The 15,771-nt window shown below is 38.4% G+C and overlaps 1 protein-coding gene across 1 annotated transcript; it reads right to left on the bottom strand.

The window, feature by feature from the left end:
- Positions 1-11,543: 11,543 nt before the first annotated feature.
- Positions 11,544-15,259, bottom strand: LOC311278386 (uncharacterized protein). The gene is made up of 6 exons (XM_084389174.1): positions 15,097-15,259; positions 14,627-14,965; positions 13,046-13,123; positions 12,878-12,976; positions 12,633-12,679; positions 11,544-11,953 (listed from the first exon to the last, which is right to left on the bottom strand). The coding sequence occupies exons 1-6, from the start codon at positions 15,134-15,136 to the stop codon at positions 11,681-11,683; spliced, it is 876 nt and encodes a 291-aa protein (XP_084245300.1). The 5' UTR covers positions 15,137-15,259; the 3' UTR covers positions 11,544-11,680.
- Between the last annotated feature and the right edge of the window lie 512 nt (positions 15,260-15,771).

Below are 15,771 nucleotides of genomic sequence, written 5' to 3'. Positions count from 1 at the left end.
GATCTGAATTGTCTATGTAATTTCCTTTTCCTAATTGAATATTTTGCTTGTCACCATTGTTGAGATGCATAGACTGAAACTTGACGTCTGCGTGTGCCTAAAAGAAAGATTTATTTTTTTCCCAAAACAACTTTTAAGAAATCCTTTATATTATATCAACAATTCTGGGTATTTATGCAGAATCACAGTTATTCTGTAATAAACAACATAAACCTATGTCAGAAATAAGGATCTTAATGAGTTCAGTGATCAAGTTCAAATGATGATTGTCATAATATAACCAACACCATCAGATCACTTTTTTTTTTCTTTGTTCATCTGGCAGTTTTAATTCAGATATAACAGCCAAACAAATATTAAAGTAAACATATAATGGTCTAGAGCCCAACTAAAGCAAACACACATCACCATAATGGTAACTTACAATTAGTGATTTTCTCCTTCAGTGATTCTGCTTGTTAACATCAGGTGTCTTCAATAATGGTCAATCATCACTCAATTAATCACTTAATTATCTCATTAACTTTAACACTCTTGAGTGTTAATTTAACACTGGAGTTTTTGCTGTGTACTTTGGGTAAAGGTAAAACGTTGAGTTGGAAAAAATTAAAATTTAGGTTTGACATTAATCAAAATTTATGGTTTTAACTAAATCATAAATACAATTTGAGAAAAACTAAAAAAATTAGCTGTAACAAATTACATCAATTTTTTTAAGTTAATCCAAAGTATCATTTTAGAGGGTGTAACACTTACTTTGAGGCAAAGTGAAAACAGAAGGTATAAACTGAAAATCACAATTTTCCATTGGACCAATGCAAATATATACTTTGAATGAATTGCACTGATGTTTCACTTTTTTCAGTGTAGCATCGCCAACTGTGCATTTGATAAACCTCCAGTTTACTGATTTATTAATACCAGTCTGGAAGTTGAATAAACAAAGAACTTAAAACAGAAACAGAATTGATTAATCTGAATGTTTTTTATCATGAGAACTTCAAAGCATTATTGTTTGTCAGCGGCCTTGTTCTTCTTGAATGCATCACGTCTCTAAAAATACCATTTCCTCTTTAGTAAGTGAGACTTCAGCATCACAGTGTTGATCACGTGACCTTCATAAGCGATGGAGAGACGCTGAGGGACTTCACACCCAAGAGGAAGAGGAAGAGGAAGAGGAAGAGGAAGAGGAAGAGGAAGAGGAAGAGGAAGAGGAAATCAGTCCTGTCACAGTAACACTTGAGACCTTTTTCACATATGGCAGCGTCATGGAAATCCTGCCTTTTAAATAAAAGGTCCACATTGGTAATCATGTCACTGTAAGCTCCGATTTCCATAAACAGTTCTGAGATGCGTGTTCAGGACTGCACAGGTGAATAAACATGTTATTAAATCAGAGCACAGAAGTGAAACAGGGCGGCAGCTCTTTATTCCTTTTAAATTGTGTGAAGTGATCCTGTGTTTCAGAGTCAGGGTCACCAGATCTGAGTAACAAAACATAACATTGTTTGCTATTGCTGCATATGAACAAATGTTGTGTTTTCTGTTCGTATCTGTCATGATTCCTGTCTTGTGTTCCCCTTGTCTTGTGTGGACTTGTTATTTCCTGTTCTGTGCCATGTTTTGTAGTCCTTTGTAGTTTTTCTTGTTTATTAGTCTTCCCAGGTGTTTCTAATTAGCCACACCCCCTTGTTATCTTGTTTAGCTTGTTTGCCCCTGTGTATTTATAGCCCTTGTGTTTCACTTGTTACTTTGTCAGTTGTTGTACGTGTAATTGTTGCCTCTGTGATTCCCCTGGTTTTGTTCCTTTGATCTTTGAGTTCTGTGTTACCTGTTTCTTGTTACTTTAAATAACCCTGCGTTTAGATCCTCGTCTTCGCCTGTCTTCCTCAGCAACATTACAGAACAACGCTTCTGCCGATCCAGAGACTGTTCACGTCACGTCTGCCGATCCAGTAGGTCCCGCGATGGGACCATGGAGGCCGTGCCGCCATGGTCTCCTGAACTGCCGTCTCCGCCGTGACCGCCCGAAGGGTCTTCTTCACCAGGGCCACTCGAGGGATCTTCTCCGACCTGGCTGCCTGAACCTCCGTCTCCGCCCTGGCCGCCTGAAGGGTCGTCTCCGCCCTGGTCACCTGCACTGCCTGCTCTGCCCTGGCCTCCCGTCTTGCCGCTTTAAGGAGCGGATTCCAGACGCTCCACACAACAACAAAAAAATAAAGGTCAAGGAGGGTGGTGGAGCAGAGGTGGAACGGGGGAGGGATGGAGGGCCAGGTCCGTGGAATGGAAGAGGACCTGGAGACTGGGGGCTCTGTCATGATTCCTGTCTTGTGTTCCCCTTGTCTTGTGTGGACTTATTTCCTGTTCTGTGCCATGTTTTGTAGTCCTTTGTAGTTTTTCTTGTTTATTAGTCTTCCCAGGTGTTTCTAATTAGCCACACCCTCTTGTTATCTAATGGTGTACTTGAGGAATTCTGTGGTAAATTGGTTTAAAAAAAAGACTTCATGTCTTCCAAAACATAGACATAGAAAAAGAAAAGAAATGTCATGTTTCTTACAATCACTCAATAAATGTTTGCGGTCGTACTGACCCTTGTAAGTTTACAACCTTGCATATAAAATATAATATTTTTATGAAAAAAAAAATCAGTTTAATGATGATCTAAATTAAATATGAGTGGCTTCTGGATATTGATCTAGGTGTTAGAGGCTGATTTCTGCTGGTTAGAAAAAGGCCTGTATGATTTAGTTATAGAAATAGTGTTGTGACCATATATATCCAGCAGAGGGCCATAGAGATCCATCTTTTTCTTTTCTGGATGTGACCAACTGCTTCTATCACAACGTTTTTGATATACACTAAAACACACAAAAAATAAACTTTAGAGAGGTTGTATTCACAAAATATTTTATTAAATTAACCAAATGTAAAAAGTGATTAACTTTAGAATAATAAATTATTTTTAAAAATATGTAAATAAAACCAATAGCAATAAGCAGAACTGTGTGTGTGTGTGTTTGTGTGTGTGTGCATCAGTGCATGTGTGTTTTTGTGTGTTTGTTAAATTATAGAAACAACATATAGTTCAAAATATACCACAAAACATAATCCACACATCAGGAAATGTTGAGATACAAAGGCTGATCAACTCAGAGAACATCTTGAGTGAATTCATGTCTTTATTACATAGCGTTATCTTCCTGTCTCTCTGGGAAATCGAAAATGCATCTGATACTTTTGTTTTGACATTTATACTTTGAGGTTTTGACATCTCTATCAGCTGTAAGAAACAGACATGACCTGCAGGATAAATACGTGCCTATAAAAATAATATCATACGTTTACATTGTTCCAAATACAACCGTTGTCATATGAACTTCCATAAGTTGTGTAACTTGTTTTGCTCTAAGAAGTCTTCAGATGTCTCCAGATCTGAACATCTCATTCAGAGGATCATCAGCTGAAGTCTGAGTCTGATTGATGCTTCTGTCACTTTAACAGGCAGTTCTGGATTCAGCACCACGGACAGCAGCTGTCAATCAGTAACACACCATAATGAACCTCATTGGCTCTCGCACGTCAAGCAAACTTGCTTGAGCTTCCATTTACCACAACTGATGTGTGAGTTTATACATGTTTATATGTGAATAAAAGCCTAAATTTAATCTATTCATCATATAAAGTGATCGAGTCTTTTACGATTTCTTTATTAACTTTTTGAAGCATCAAAGTGTTAGTGGCATATGTCAATGGAGAGACAGAAATCGCTCAGATTTTAGTACAAATATTTTCATTTCTGTTCCGAAAATGAACGAAAGTCTTACCGGTTTGGAACGACATGAGGGTGAGTAGTTAATGACAGAATTTTCCTTTTTGGGTGAAATAACCCTTTTAAACACACAAACTGGACAAACATTGAAATGCTGAGACTTGTTTTCATCTACTTCCATTGCTTCATCAAATCTTCCCCTAGAGGGTGAAAGTATAATCTTCATGTAAGTTCACTCCCTAGAGCCTAAAAAAACTCTGAAATGCAAAAAAAAAAAAAATCCATCTGGTACTTTGGGTTCTTAACATTTTTATCACTTGTAAGAAACATTAACATCTTTTTAGGAGGACACAGACCACATCTGGATTTGTTTGGATACGTTATGCATAAAGACAATAATAATATCAAGGTTTGATGTGGATTCAGCACCTCGGACAGCAGCGGTCAGAGGAACATCAGCATCACTGATGACAGGTGAACTTGAGTTTTTCTGCTTCCTTCCTTTCATCTCTGATTTAGTCATCGAAAACTGCAATCTGCATGGACAAAGGCTCTATGTACTTATTAAATTAGGTCAAAGTTTCATTCCTCCAATGATTCACTCTTTCTTTTTGAACATGCAGGAGGCGAGTAAATCTGTGCCATTTACATTTCATGATTTCAGAACACAAAGAAAATGATGTTCTGTGTCAACTACCATACATCACAACTACATAAAACCAAGAAATGTCATGTTTAGTCATTGGAATTATAATATCAGTAGAACATGAACTTCTATCTGCCACTAGATGGAGCCAGAGGGTTCAATAAGAGATCTGTGTGTGTGTTTACTGAAGGTGCTGTACATCTATAATAATGCAATGGTGAACATCACAAACACTAGAGAGATTCTCCAGAGGTTTTCACAGCATCTGTTCATAGACTTCACAGACAAAGCATTGTGGGAAATGATGTGTGTAGTGTCAGTGGTAAGAGTGCCCTCTGCTGGCGTTCAAGAGCACTCGCAGCTTAACGCCAAATAGTGTGAGAAATAGTTTTGAGCCTCTGCTTCCTCTATTATTTCAGATAACCTGGAAGAGCTGAGATATAACAATATTTATTTTTACATATATTACAAATATATTTTAAATGAATGAATAAGTCATATATTAAAAATGGTCAAATCACACATAAATTACTTGATGTTCGTAAACGTTTTTACAGTCTTTTCCTCAATTCATCACTTTCATTAAATGTTGTTCGGTGAATTACTGAATGATCAGCTGTTAGTCTTTATTGTCTTCTGTTCATCTTCTGTCTCTCTGTTCAGTCTCATGTGTCTCTCTGTGGGTTTCCTGAGTAAGTGTGTTTAATTAAACTGAACTGAGACCCTCAACCTCCACATGTTTTCTGTGGCTTTGAGCTGGACGGAAAAAACAGCCTGTTCATCACACACACACACACACACACACACACACACACACACACACACACACACACACACACACACACACACACACACACACACACCTCCAGTGTTCATGAGAAACTTTCTGACCAAAACTTAAGCTCAGATTAAAAATCATTTTCAAGTCTTTGCACATCACAATAATGACAATGCATTTAAAATGAATATTGATCAGTTTATATGTAAATATTTCAATCAGTCCTGAGAGTGAGAAATTAAAATGCATAATGAATTATTCAGATTTCAGACTCAAGACGTTCTCCTTTGCAGAGTATAAACTTTTCTCACTGTCTTTTATGATAATAATCAGATGATTTCTGAATGTTTCTCTAGAATCTGGAAACACTGATTTCATCAGAATGAAAACTAGATTAAGTCACCCTATATGTTAATGCTGGTTTAATCAATTTAATGCTGTGACAATGCTTTAAATTTCAAATATTGTGTAAAAAGAATCAATTTACTATATTTGGACAATAAACAAGAAATTATAGCATTTGTTTTACTTATTTTTTTATGATTCTACAGTAAAGGTATAAGCAGTTGTAACATCAGATTTTTTTTAACTAAAAACAGAAACAGAATGAACTGAAAACTAAATCAGCAAAAGTATTGATCAGCAAGTTAAGAAAGAAATTCAAATTGAGCTTTTCAGCCATTTTGACAGCTCTACTGCGGCTGATTGGACTTCACTGTAAAAAATGATCGTAATTTTAACGGTAAAAGACTGTAAAAATGCTACAGTGAAAAACTGTTAATTGGTTAACAGAAAGTTTCCGTACTATATACGGTAAATAACTGTGATAGATCTAACGGTACATTTAATGTAATTTTACTGTAACATACCGTTAAATTTACAGTTTTTGAAAGTGAAAAAACAACTCATTGTATAATTTACAGTGAAAAACCGTAAATTGACATTCCCACAATTCCCTGTGACACTTCACATTTGATGTATTTTTGTTGAAATAACTATGTTTGTTTCTTCATAGTTTTCTTCGTTTTTTCTAATCAGTTATGTACATTAGGGGTTTATGTTACATTTAATGTTGTTAAATTAATGTTTATTGCATTTTAAAAATTTCATGTGTTACCATGATGGTGTTTAATGTTTGTGTGAATGACACTGAGCAGCTTCTATATATTAATATTAACTTTCTTGTGGAAGAACTGCTTGTGTTGAGCTTTGATTGATCATGTGACTCTCATCACTGCTGTGATTGGTGGTTATCAGTGTACAAAACAGATATTAATACTTGAATAGGATGGTAAATTAACATTATATCATATTACTGAAATTTACTGTTATATTTACTGGTTTATACTGTAAAATTGACATGTTGTTCAGAATAGCACGTACATTTTACAGTTTAAACCAGTAAATATAACAGAACTCCAGTGTGTTATATGCTGGTTTAAACTGTAAAATGTACATGTTATTCGGTAAAAGCAATTACTGTTTTGTTGTATATTTTACGGAATTGTTCTGGTAACCCCAGCTGCCAGTTTTTTTTCCGTAAAAACGACGGGATTTTTTTTAAAGTGTTGTTAGCAAAAAGCTTTACTTCCCAGATGACCAGACTAAATCCTTTAAAGAACTGAGATTATGAACAAGATTTACATTTTTCATATAGGCTATTACACATATTTGCAGCATCTGTTTTATGGAGTGGAAAGTCTGTGACCATTGGTAATGAAAACTATATCCTGTTTTTCTCACACTGAAGGGTTTCAGGGTTTGACCCGCAGAACATAAATAGAGCAAAAGAAAACCACAAGCTGAAGAACATCTCATGCTGATGATCTTTATCACACTGACCTCAGTATCAAACCACCCTGCAAACACAGAGACATTTACCAGCCTTTTTATCTTAGTAAAATATTTTTTTATTATTATTTAAAATATTCTTTCAAACATTTTTTTACATGAATGTACAGACTCATCATTTCACTGTTTATTCTCTGATTTCTGTCTCATACATAATATCATAAAACAACATCAGAAACTTACATTTCACATTCAGTAATTCTGTTACATCTATATCTAGATGGACAATTATGTTAGTATATTGTATACTGTATGAAATGCACTAAACAACAAATGCATGACATTTAAAGGATTTTTACGGACATTGTTTGTCATTGAATTGTGGATTCAATGTTTAGATTTCAATCTTTTTTGAAAGAAAATTGTCAAATCACAAATGGATAATTTGTTGATCATAAACATTTTTCAGTCTTTTCCTCAATTCATCACTTTCATTAAATGTTGTTCGGTGAATTACTGAATGATCAGCTGTTAGTCTTTATTGTCTTCTGTTCATCTTCTGTCTCTCTGTTCAGTCTCATGTGTCTCTCTGTGGGTTTCCTGAGTAAGTGTGTTTAATTAAACTGAACTGAGACCCTCAACCTTCACCTGTATGCTGTGGCTTTGAGCTGGACGGAAAAAACGGTCTGTTCATCTCTCTCACACACACACACACACACACACACACACACACACACACACACACACACACACACACACACACACACACACACACACACACACACACACACACACACACACATCATTTAAAAAATGTAATTATGGGATAATTTTTATTTTTGGGTGAACTAACCCTTAATCTTTCTCATGATCTCCCTGTAACTAGTATCTCGTGTACAAACTTAAAGCAGATCAAAGAAAATAATCAATATTCAGAGCAGGCACGGCGCCAGGATTCCAGTTTTGGATGGGCCAGACCAATTGTGGGTGGGCCTTAAATTAAAAACGTTAAATAAATAAAAAATAAAAAAACGTTATCCAATCACTGCTTGGATATATATACTGCAAAAATATTGACTAATATAGCCTACTGTTAGCCTATATTATCTGTGCGTATACATAATATAGATTTTAATAGCTTGATGCTCTTTAAATATTTTGTTGCATTGTTAAAAGTTTCGGTGCATAGGACAGACCTATCCGCGATCGCTCTCCATGGTTCTGACCAAAGAAGAGCGCTTTGGAATCTCCATTACGCATCATACGCATCATACTGGGCTGCATTTTCCGATAACATTGTCTCATAGCGCGCTACGAAGACTATTAAGGTATAACTTAACTAAAGGTATACTACCACTAAAGGTATATCATTGCTAGGCGTCTTCAGGGCTATCATCCACTCGCGAGGCAGAGGCGCTGGCGCCCTCCTAGCAACAGCGCTGTTTTTGGTAAAAAAAGATTTTGACGACTTCATTAAGTTTTGTTTTATAGAAAACTCTTTTTAAAAGATGTTCGTTTTGTATAAATTGTATCTTAATTTTGATCAATGTTTTATCAATAAATTTTCCGTATTTAATAAATAAGAAGCATATACAGCAGACAATGTAATAAGGCGCCGGCACGATCACTTGCATTGCACGTGAACTGGAGGGCGCCGAAACTCAGCTTGTGCCTCACAGATTTGAGAAATATGGGTTATCTATTACAGAAAGCTTGAAATGTCTACTTTTAAACGAAAATATTCAAACCAAAATAAATAGGCTACTCTCTGATTATGTAGCCTAATCCATATGAAATATGCATTACTCTCTGGCGTTCATGGAGAGTCCGCATTGTCAACTTCATCTTTGCAGCGACACAGAAAACACCAGTTTATTACTAAACAATTAAATGTCTCCTTGCTAATTTAGACACATTCATAATTACTTTAACCGGTTCTTTGTGGCAAGCTTTATGCGTGCGGTCATAGCGCTTATTATCCTGTAGGATAGCCTAAGTAATTAAATTAATATAAAGGGGCGATTTGTCCACGAATGGTTTAAATTAACAACTACTAGTCGACTAGAAAAAAAAAATTAGTCGGAGGCAGCCCTTATTCCACATATTTTCGAACCAGCAGGTCATTCTGGGTTGAGCGAACGACGCTACGGAGTGAGCGGAGTGGAATATTCAGAAATGTGCTCTCCGCTCACGAGCTCTGATCGGAACAAACCCGAACCCCACTGTCTGCTGAACTTGCGCAGAAACATCCAAATAGACATAGCCAGCTTTTTAAAATTGTTTTAAAACTAAACATTTAGACTATTTTAGTACAAATTATGAGCTTATTGACAATTTTTTATAATTCTTGACAAAATTTGAATATAGCCTATTACTTTTTTTTTTTCTTTTTTTTTTGGGTGGGCCTGTTGAAAAGTGGGTGGGCCCAGGCCCGTCAGGCCCACCCATGACGCCGTGCCTGATTCAGAGAGATGAGAAAGAGTCTTTAACAGCTTTGAACATATTCTCATGTTTCATGAGTCTCATCATAAAGGTGTTTTAAACTTGTGTCTGTTTAAGAGCTGCTATTAAAGATAGCCCTTAGGCGGAGACTCACCTGGCAATAAGTCTATGGCACAGTCATAGGGACGATGCGGAGGGAGAGAAGCAGCATGGGACTTACTGAACACCTCCTTCTGGTTCAGGTACTCCTCGGGCACGTTAGACAAATTCACTGCCTCCTCCTGGAACACAGAAGCAGACACGGACAAACAAGCAGACACTAGACATGACTCATGACACAGATTGCTCCAGGCAGATACTGAATTGTGACCCCAGACGATTCTGGGGTTGTGTTGAATGAGCCAGGGGTGACCGAGCACCACTGGTGCAAGTGGTGAGTCCATGAGAAGAAAGGTTATAGTCTCAGTGTGGTTACCAGATGTGATGAGTGTGATGGATTCAGTGGTGTGTGAAATGTTGGGAAGTTCTTGGCCGTAGAGAGCGTTGATGGATATGTTGTGCGTGAGTGATATGACAGGGATCTGAAGTTGGTGAGCGAGTCTTGAGTCAATGAAATTACCTTCAGCCCCAGAGTCCAGTAAATCCTTGATGTCATGAGTGTGGGTTGCCCATCTCAGTCTTACCAGGAGGAGCGTGGATGATGATGATGATGAGGTCTTCTCGGCGGAGATCCCACCCGATTGTAGCCTCATAGTGACTACCGGGCTTGATCTTTTACCGGGCAGGAGTGGATGAAGTGTACTTTACCATAGTACAAGCAAAGTCCTTGGGATCTCCGCCTTTCTCTCTCCTCCCGGGAAAGCCGAGCTCTTCCCACCTGCATGGGCTCGTGATCGAAGACGGGGCTGACCGTGTCCCGGCTGCTGACGCATGAGTCCTCCGCTCCATCATACTGACGACTCTGACGAAAACGACCCATTCTGCTCAACCGAGCGTCAACTCTCAGCGCCAGCTCCACCAGTCCGTTCAACCTGGGAGGAAGATCCATCATATATTTCCTTCTGGACACGGTCAGCCAGCCCATGCAGGAACCTGTCCCACTGCGCCTCCTCATTCCATTGGCACTCTGCGGCCAGGGTGCGGAACTGGATGGAATATTCCGACACCAAGCGATCTCCCTGGTGGAGATCGGCGAGTAGTCTGGCTGCCTCCCTACCCGCCACCGCACGATCGAAAACTCTCCTCATCTCCTCCGAGAGTGCCTGGAACGAGGTGAACCATGGATCCTTGTTCTCCCACACCGCCGTTCCCCAAAGAGCCTCCTTGCCCGACAATAAAGTGAGCACAAACGCTACCTTTGTCTGTTCCTGGCTGAATGTTTGTGGCTGTAACGAAAAATGCATTGAGCATCTGGTAAGGAAAGCTCTGCAATATTCAGGCTCACCTGAATATCCCTCGGGTGTGGGTAGGCGTGGCTCGTGCTGGAAATGCGGCGCTGGCAGGGTGGGCTGAACAGGCGGTGTGGGTGGCGCAGCGGGACTCCTCAGATGTTGGAGCTGTTGGGTGAGCTCGGACACTTGCGTCACCAGAGCTTGGACTGCCCGACCTGTGTTGGAGATGCTCTCCTCTTGTTGGTCCATCCGTGCGATACTGCGAGATATGAAATCGTCCCAACTCACTGAACTCGCTGCATCCATGATGTGGTCAGATCGTTCTGTGACGAACAATGAAGACTGGATGCAAGATGCAAGTAAAAGGCTTTATTAGCTGATGTAGACAACAAGGTCAGGCGAACACAAACACAGATGAAGATAGGTGATGCAGGGACTTCGACAGGCAACCTAGTGGTGGTGAATGGTGATCGTTGATCTCAGTGAAGCAATGCAGGAATCCAGGAAGACGACGAGGAACAAGAAGAATCCACAACAAGGAAGCCAGGAGACGAGCACGGAACAGGGAACAGGGAACACACACCGGGGAAGCCACAATGATCTGACAATATGAGACACCAGTTACTGAACATTTAAAGGGACAAACAAGTGGTAACAGCTGCCGCTGCTAATCAGTGGTGATCAGCGGCCACGCCCACACACAAACACTCACGAGACGAGAGAGAGTGAATTCATGAACCGTGACACTTTATTTCTTTCAGATGTCTACAGAAGTTCTTATTGAGAATTAACAGAGGTTTAGATGTTGATGTCTTATTGAAAATAAGATAAGGGATTAGACCCTTTTGAATCAGTCTGTATATTTACTGTAAATGCATCAGTTTATCTGCTGTCGTGAGATGATTGAGAGTAGCGTATTCACTGTAATCCTTATCATTCCTGATACTGACACTGTCAGGACAGTCAGATTCCTTGTGGAAATTCACCACTGCGTAATTCAGATCCTCAGTAGATGTGACGCAGCGCTGAGAGTCACCAGTGCCTTTCTCAACTGTAGCGGAGGAATCAGAGGGGCTTGTGGGTAATTCTCTCTGGGCGTCGTTAATCTCTTTGTGATCACAACCAGCGTGAGAAACCTGAAGGGAGACAAAACATTTATGTATTTAATAATGATTAGAATATTTAACACAGCTCTGGAGATCCTCAGTCTTTCAATCATCAGGCATTATAATCATAGACTGAAAAAAATCTGGACAAAGCGTCTGTGACGTCAACCATAGACTTTCTGAAGAACGGTTTTGAGGCCGTTTATGGGGGGTATGGGTGGCGCCATCTTGGAAAATCTTGGGAAATCCTAACCGCGCCCGTGGTATGATGTGTTGTGTCAGATCATGGCCGAGACGTTAAATTTCAGGAATTCCACTCGGCGATGCTCGTTATCAGCTGTTAATCACGCCCTTATTTGTCATACATTTTATATCTAAATACGATCTAAACTAACGAGTTAGAAACAAAAAATCACCCCCCTCACAGGTGTCAGGCACCCGGAGTCTATCGAAAAATACAATAAAAGTCCATGGGACCAACCTGTAAAAACATGAATTTATGCTGTGAAAACAGACATTTTAACTATGGACATTTGCTCCCTTTTGAGACCTGCCCCTAGCGAATTTTCGATGTATTGCAGTTTTTCGCAAATTCCGGGTAGGCTTCATTTTTCAGATTAGAATGTTGCCGCTTGATTATAATTCATTCTCATTATTGATCAAAACAAACTTTTTTTTTTTTTTTTTTTATCACAGTAATTCTACAAACCTCTTCAGTGTTTCCTGGTGTGACTTGAGATCTTTTGGACGACGGATCTGCCAAAGACAAGAACATTGTACTGTTTGGTAAATCTTTTCACATTCTCATATTTCTCTATTTTGCTCATCTTTAGTTGTAGCCAGCTGGAGTTATTGTATGAACAAAAGGGGAAATAAAAAGGTCTATACAAATGTAAATGTATCAGTTTAAAAAAGTCCTTTTAAAGAGAGTAAAGATGGAAGAATGAGTTTTACTGTGAGAGCGACGCCTCCTGACGAGAGTCACGGTCACTAACACGAGTCCAGTGATGATCAGAAGCAGAACCACACACACACTGACCGTCAGAGGAGAGCCTGAAAACACCAGAGAGTCACCATCTCAACCACAGACACAGATGAGTGTGTTTCAGAGTGTGTTTGTACCTGTTACAGGAGACGCAGTTGTGATCGCTGGAGAATTAAACCATGATGATGATGATGTTGTTCTGTGATGGTTAGTCTCTAAAACACAGAAAACTCAGTGTCACAAACAGTGTTTTCTTTCTTTCTTCACTCACAGATCCTTCACTTCCCCTTTCTCACAGACGCTGATGTCTTTCACACATTATTCAACCATCAGATATGTTTCACACACAAAACCACACAGTGCCGACTTCTGAGCGTCTTGAAACTGTATGCAGGATTTAAAGTGTTGCTGATGTGATGATCTCTTTGCTAAGGACTTTAGCACATGCGGTTGTTAACTAACAGTATCTGCAACAGGTTTGAGTTAAATAGACGTTTTATGAAACATTCTTTTTTTAGTGGACTTAAATATGTCTAATACTAATATACTCACTAATGTACATTACTAACACAGCATAAATATTAAATGGCAGTTGACAATCAGTTTCCTCAAATTAAACGAGTTAACAGTTTTTAATTCAGTGCATGCTATTATTAGTAAGTAGATTACAGTAAAGAACTGTTTCACAGCTGCTCTTGATTTGCTGTTTTTACAGTATTATTGTAGTTGATGATTTACAGGCTTGCTGGCAACCAACATTCTTTTTTTTTTAAATGTGTGAACAAAAATCTAACAAATGCTGGCAATAAATGGCATTATGAATATAATAAATTGTGATTGTGTTCATTTAAATATTATAATAAGCATTTGATTTGCAGATTAGCAGTACAGTCAGAATAAACTGTTGTGCTGACATTATTTACTACTGAAAAAACTATGAAAACATGCTTTCTGTTATCAGCAAAACAATGATTGATAAGTCTCACGGTTCGGTCCAGTAGAGAATGAAGTTGAGGTGAGGATGAATGTGCAAGCAGTTTTTATTAACACAATGATTCATCAAACAAGCTATAAGGAACAAACTATATATCACACACACATAATGACCTAAAACTAAAACCGATGTGGGAATAATCAAAAACCATGGAAACCAAGGGAAACAGAACATAAGCACAAGAAATGAAATAAGGACCAAATTGAATGTAATACAAACTAAGAGTCCATGGAAATTTTTAATTGACATTCAATTGGGGTGGTGGTGGCGCAATGGATAAGACACATGCCTTTGGTGTGAGAGACCCGGGTTCAAATCCACTGTGAGACACCAATGTGTCCCTGAGCAAGACACTTTACCCCTAGTTGCTCCAGAGGCGTGCGACCTCTGACATATATAGCAATTGTAAGTCGCTTTGGATAAAAGCGTCAGCTAAATGAATAAATGTAAATGTAAATGTAAATTGACTTTATAATGATAAAGATATCATGTTTGCTCTGCACTCTAAAAAAATAAAGGTTCTTAATTGTAATTTATGGTTTCATAAAGAACCTTCAACATCCATGGAATCCTGGGGGGAAAAAACTTGCGGAACCTTTATTTTGAAGAGTTTGGTTTTTCATTTTATCTGGTCTATTAGCATCTAGAGGTGTTCATTATTATTACTGTCATTATGTGTGATGTTGTGGAGATCATCATGGGTTTGAGGGTCTCAGTTACTCACCTGTTAAAACCTCCAGTTTCACTTCAGTGTAGGAATCCTTTTCTCTAGTTTTATCAACTGCACACTGGTACGTCCCAGAATCCCCTTTACTCAGATCTCTGATGGTCACAGTGAAGACTGATGAACTTGTGTCATCATACAGAGAGAATCTATCCTTCTGAACCAATTTATCTGATTCATTAGTCCTGATGAGATCAGAGCACCACTCATACTTTGGTTTATCTGGCCTCTTTCCTTTACAAAAATACTTTGCATTTGCTGTAGATCCTTTTTTATATCTGCATGTGATGTTGACGACTCCTCCTGAATATCCTGTCACACTCGTGGAGCTCACGACACCTACAACAAACCAGCATTTAAATTCAATTAGGCTACTGCTTCTTAAATTCCACAACTTGAACTGAAGTAAAAGACTCTCCTCATCAATTCTGTGCTGTTTTTCATGATTTACTCTGAGTTCAGATTCTTACCAGGAATCATCAGCAGAGTGAAAGTCCAGATGATCTTCATTCTTCTCTCTTATTAAATGATCTTCTCTGTTGTTAGTAGATTCAGTTCTTCTGAAGCTCTCGATGTGTGTTCAGAAGAGTTTTGAGTGTTTCTTTCCTGGTTACATGTTTAACATGAAGAGCTGAATGTGACAGAGACGCCCACTTCCCCTGAGAGAGAGAGAGATTAATAAAGTGGGAAGTGAAACTAATGCTTCACATGTGCTTCAGTTGACAGCAGCGGTTCACATTGCAACTATAAGTGCCAAACATTTATATACACAGGGGCTAACAAGTTTAACAAGAAATCGAGCTAACGACACACCTGAAACCAACATGAAAAACTACAAGAGGACTACAAATATGGCTGACAGAACAGGAAACAGGAAGTATAACAAAGTCCAAGGACAAACATTGAACAAAGGACATGATTAATAACAGTACAATAAGATTATTTTGTATTACAAGTTTTCTGAAATGGTATGTTTAAATATGCAAATGGAGTATTTTATAGGAGCATTTCTAAAACAGAAATCTGAACATTAGAGCTCTTGTTTAATTTTGACATATTAAAGTTTTTTTTTTACATAGGGTGTTTGGGATTTCTCTTTTTCATCACTCCATAAATCATAAAACACTGTCAACAGCCAGAGAAAA

This window comes from Rutilus rutilus (assembly GCF_951802725.1).
Source record: "Rutilus rutilus genome assembly, chromosome: 2".
NCBI classification, from domain to species: domain Eukaryota; kingdom Metazoa; phylum Chordata; class Actinopteri; order Cypriniformes; family Leuciscidae; genus Rutilus; species Rutilus rutilus.
This window is presented reverse-complemented; position numbering and strand designations above follow the sequence as displayed.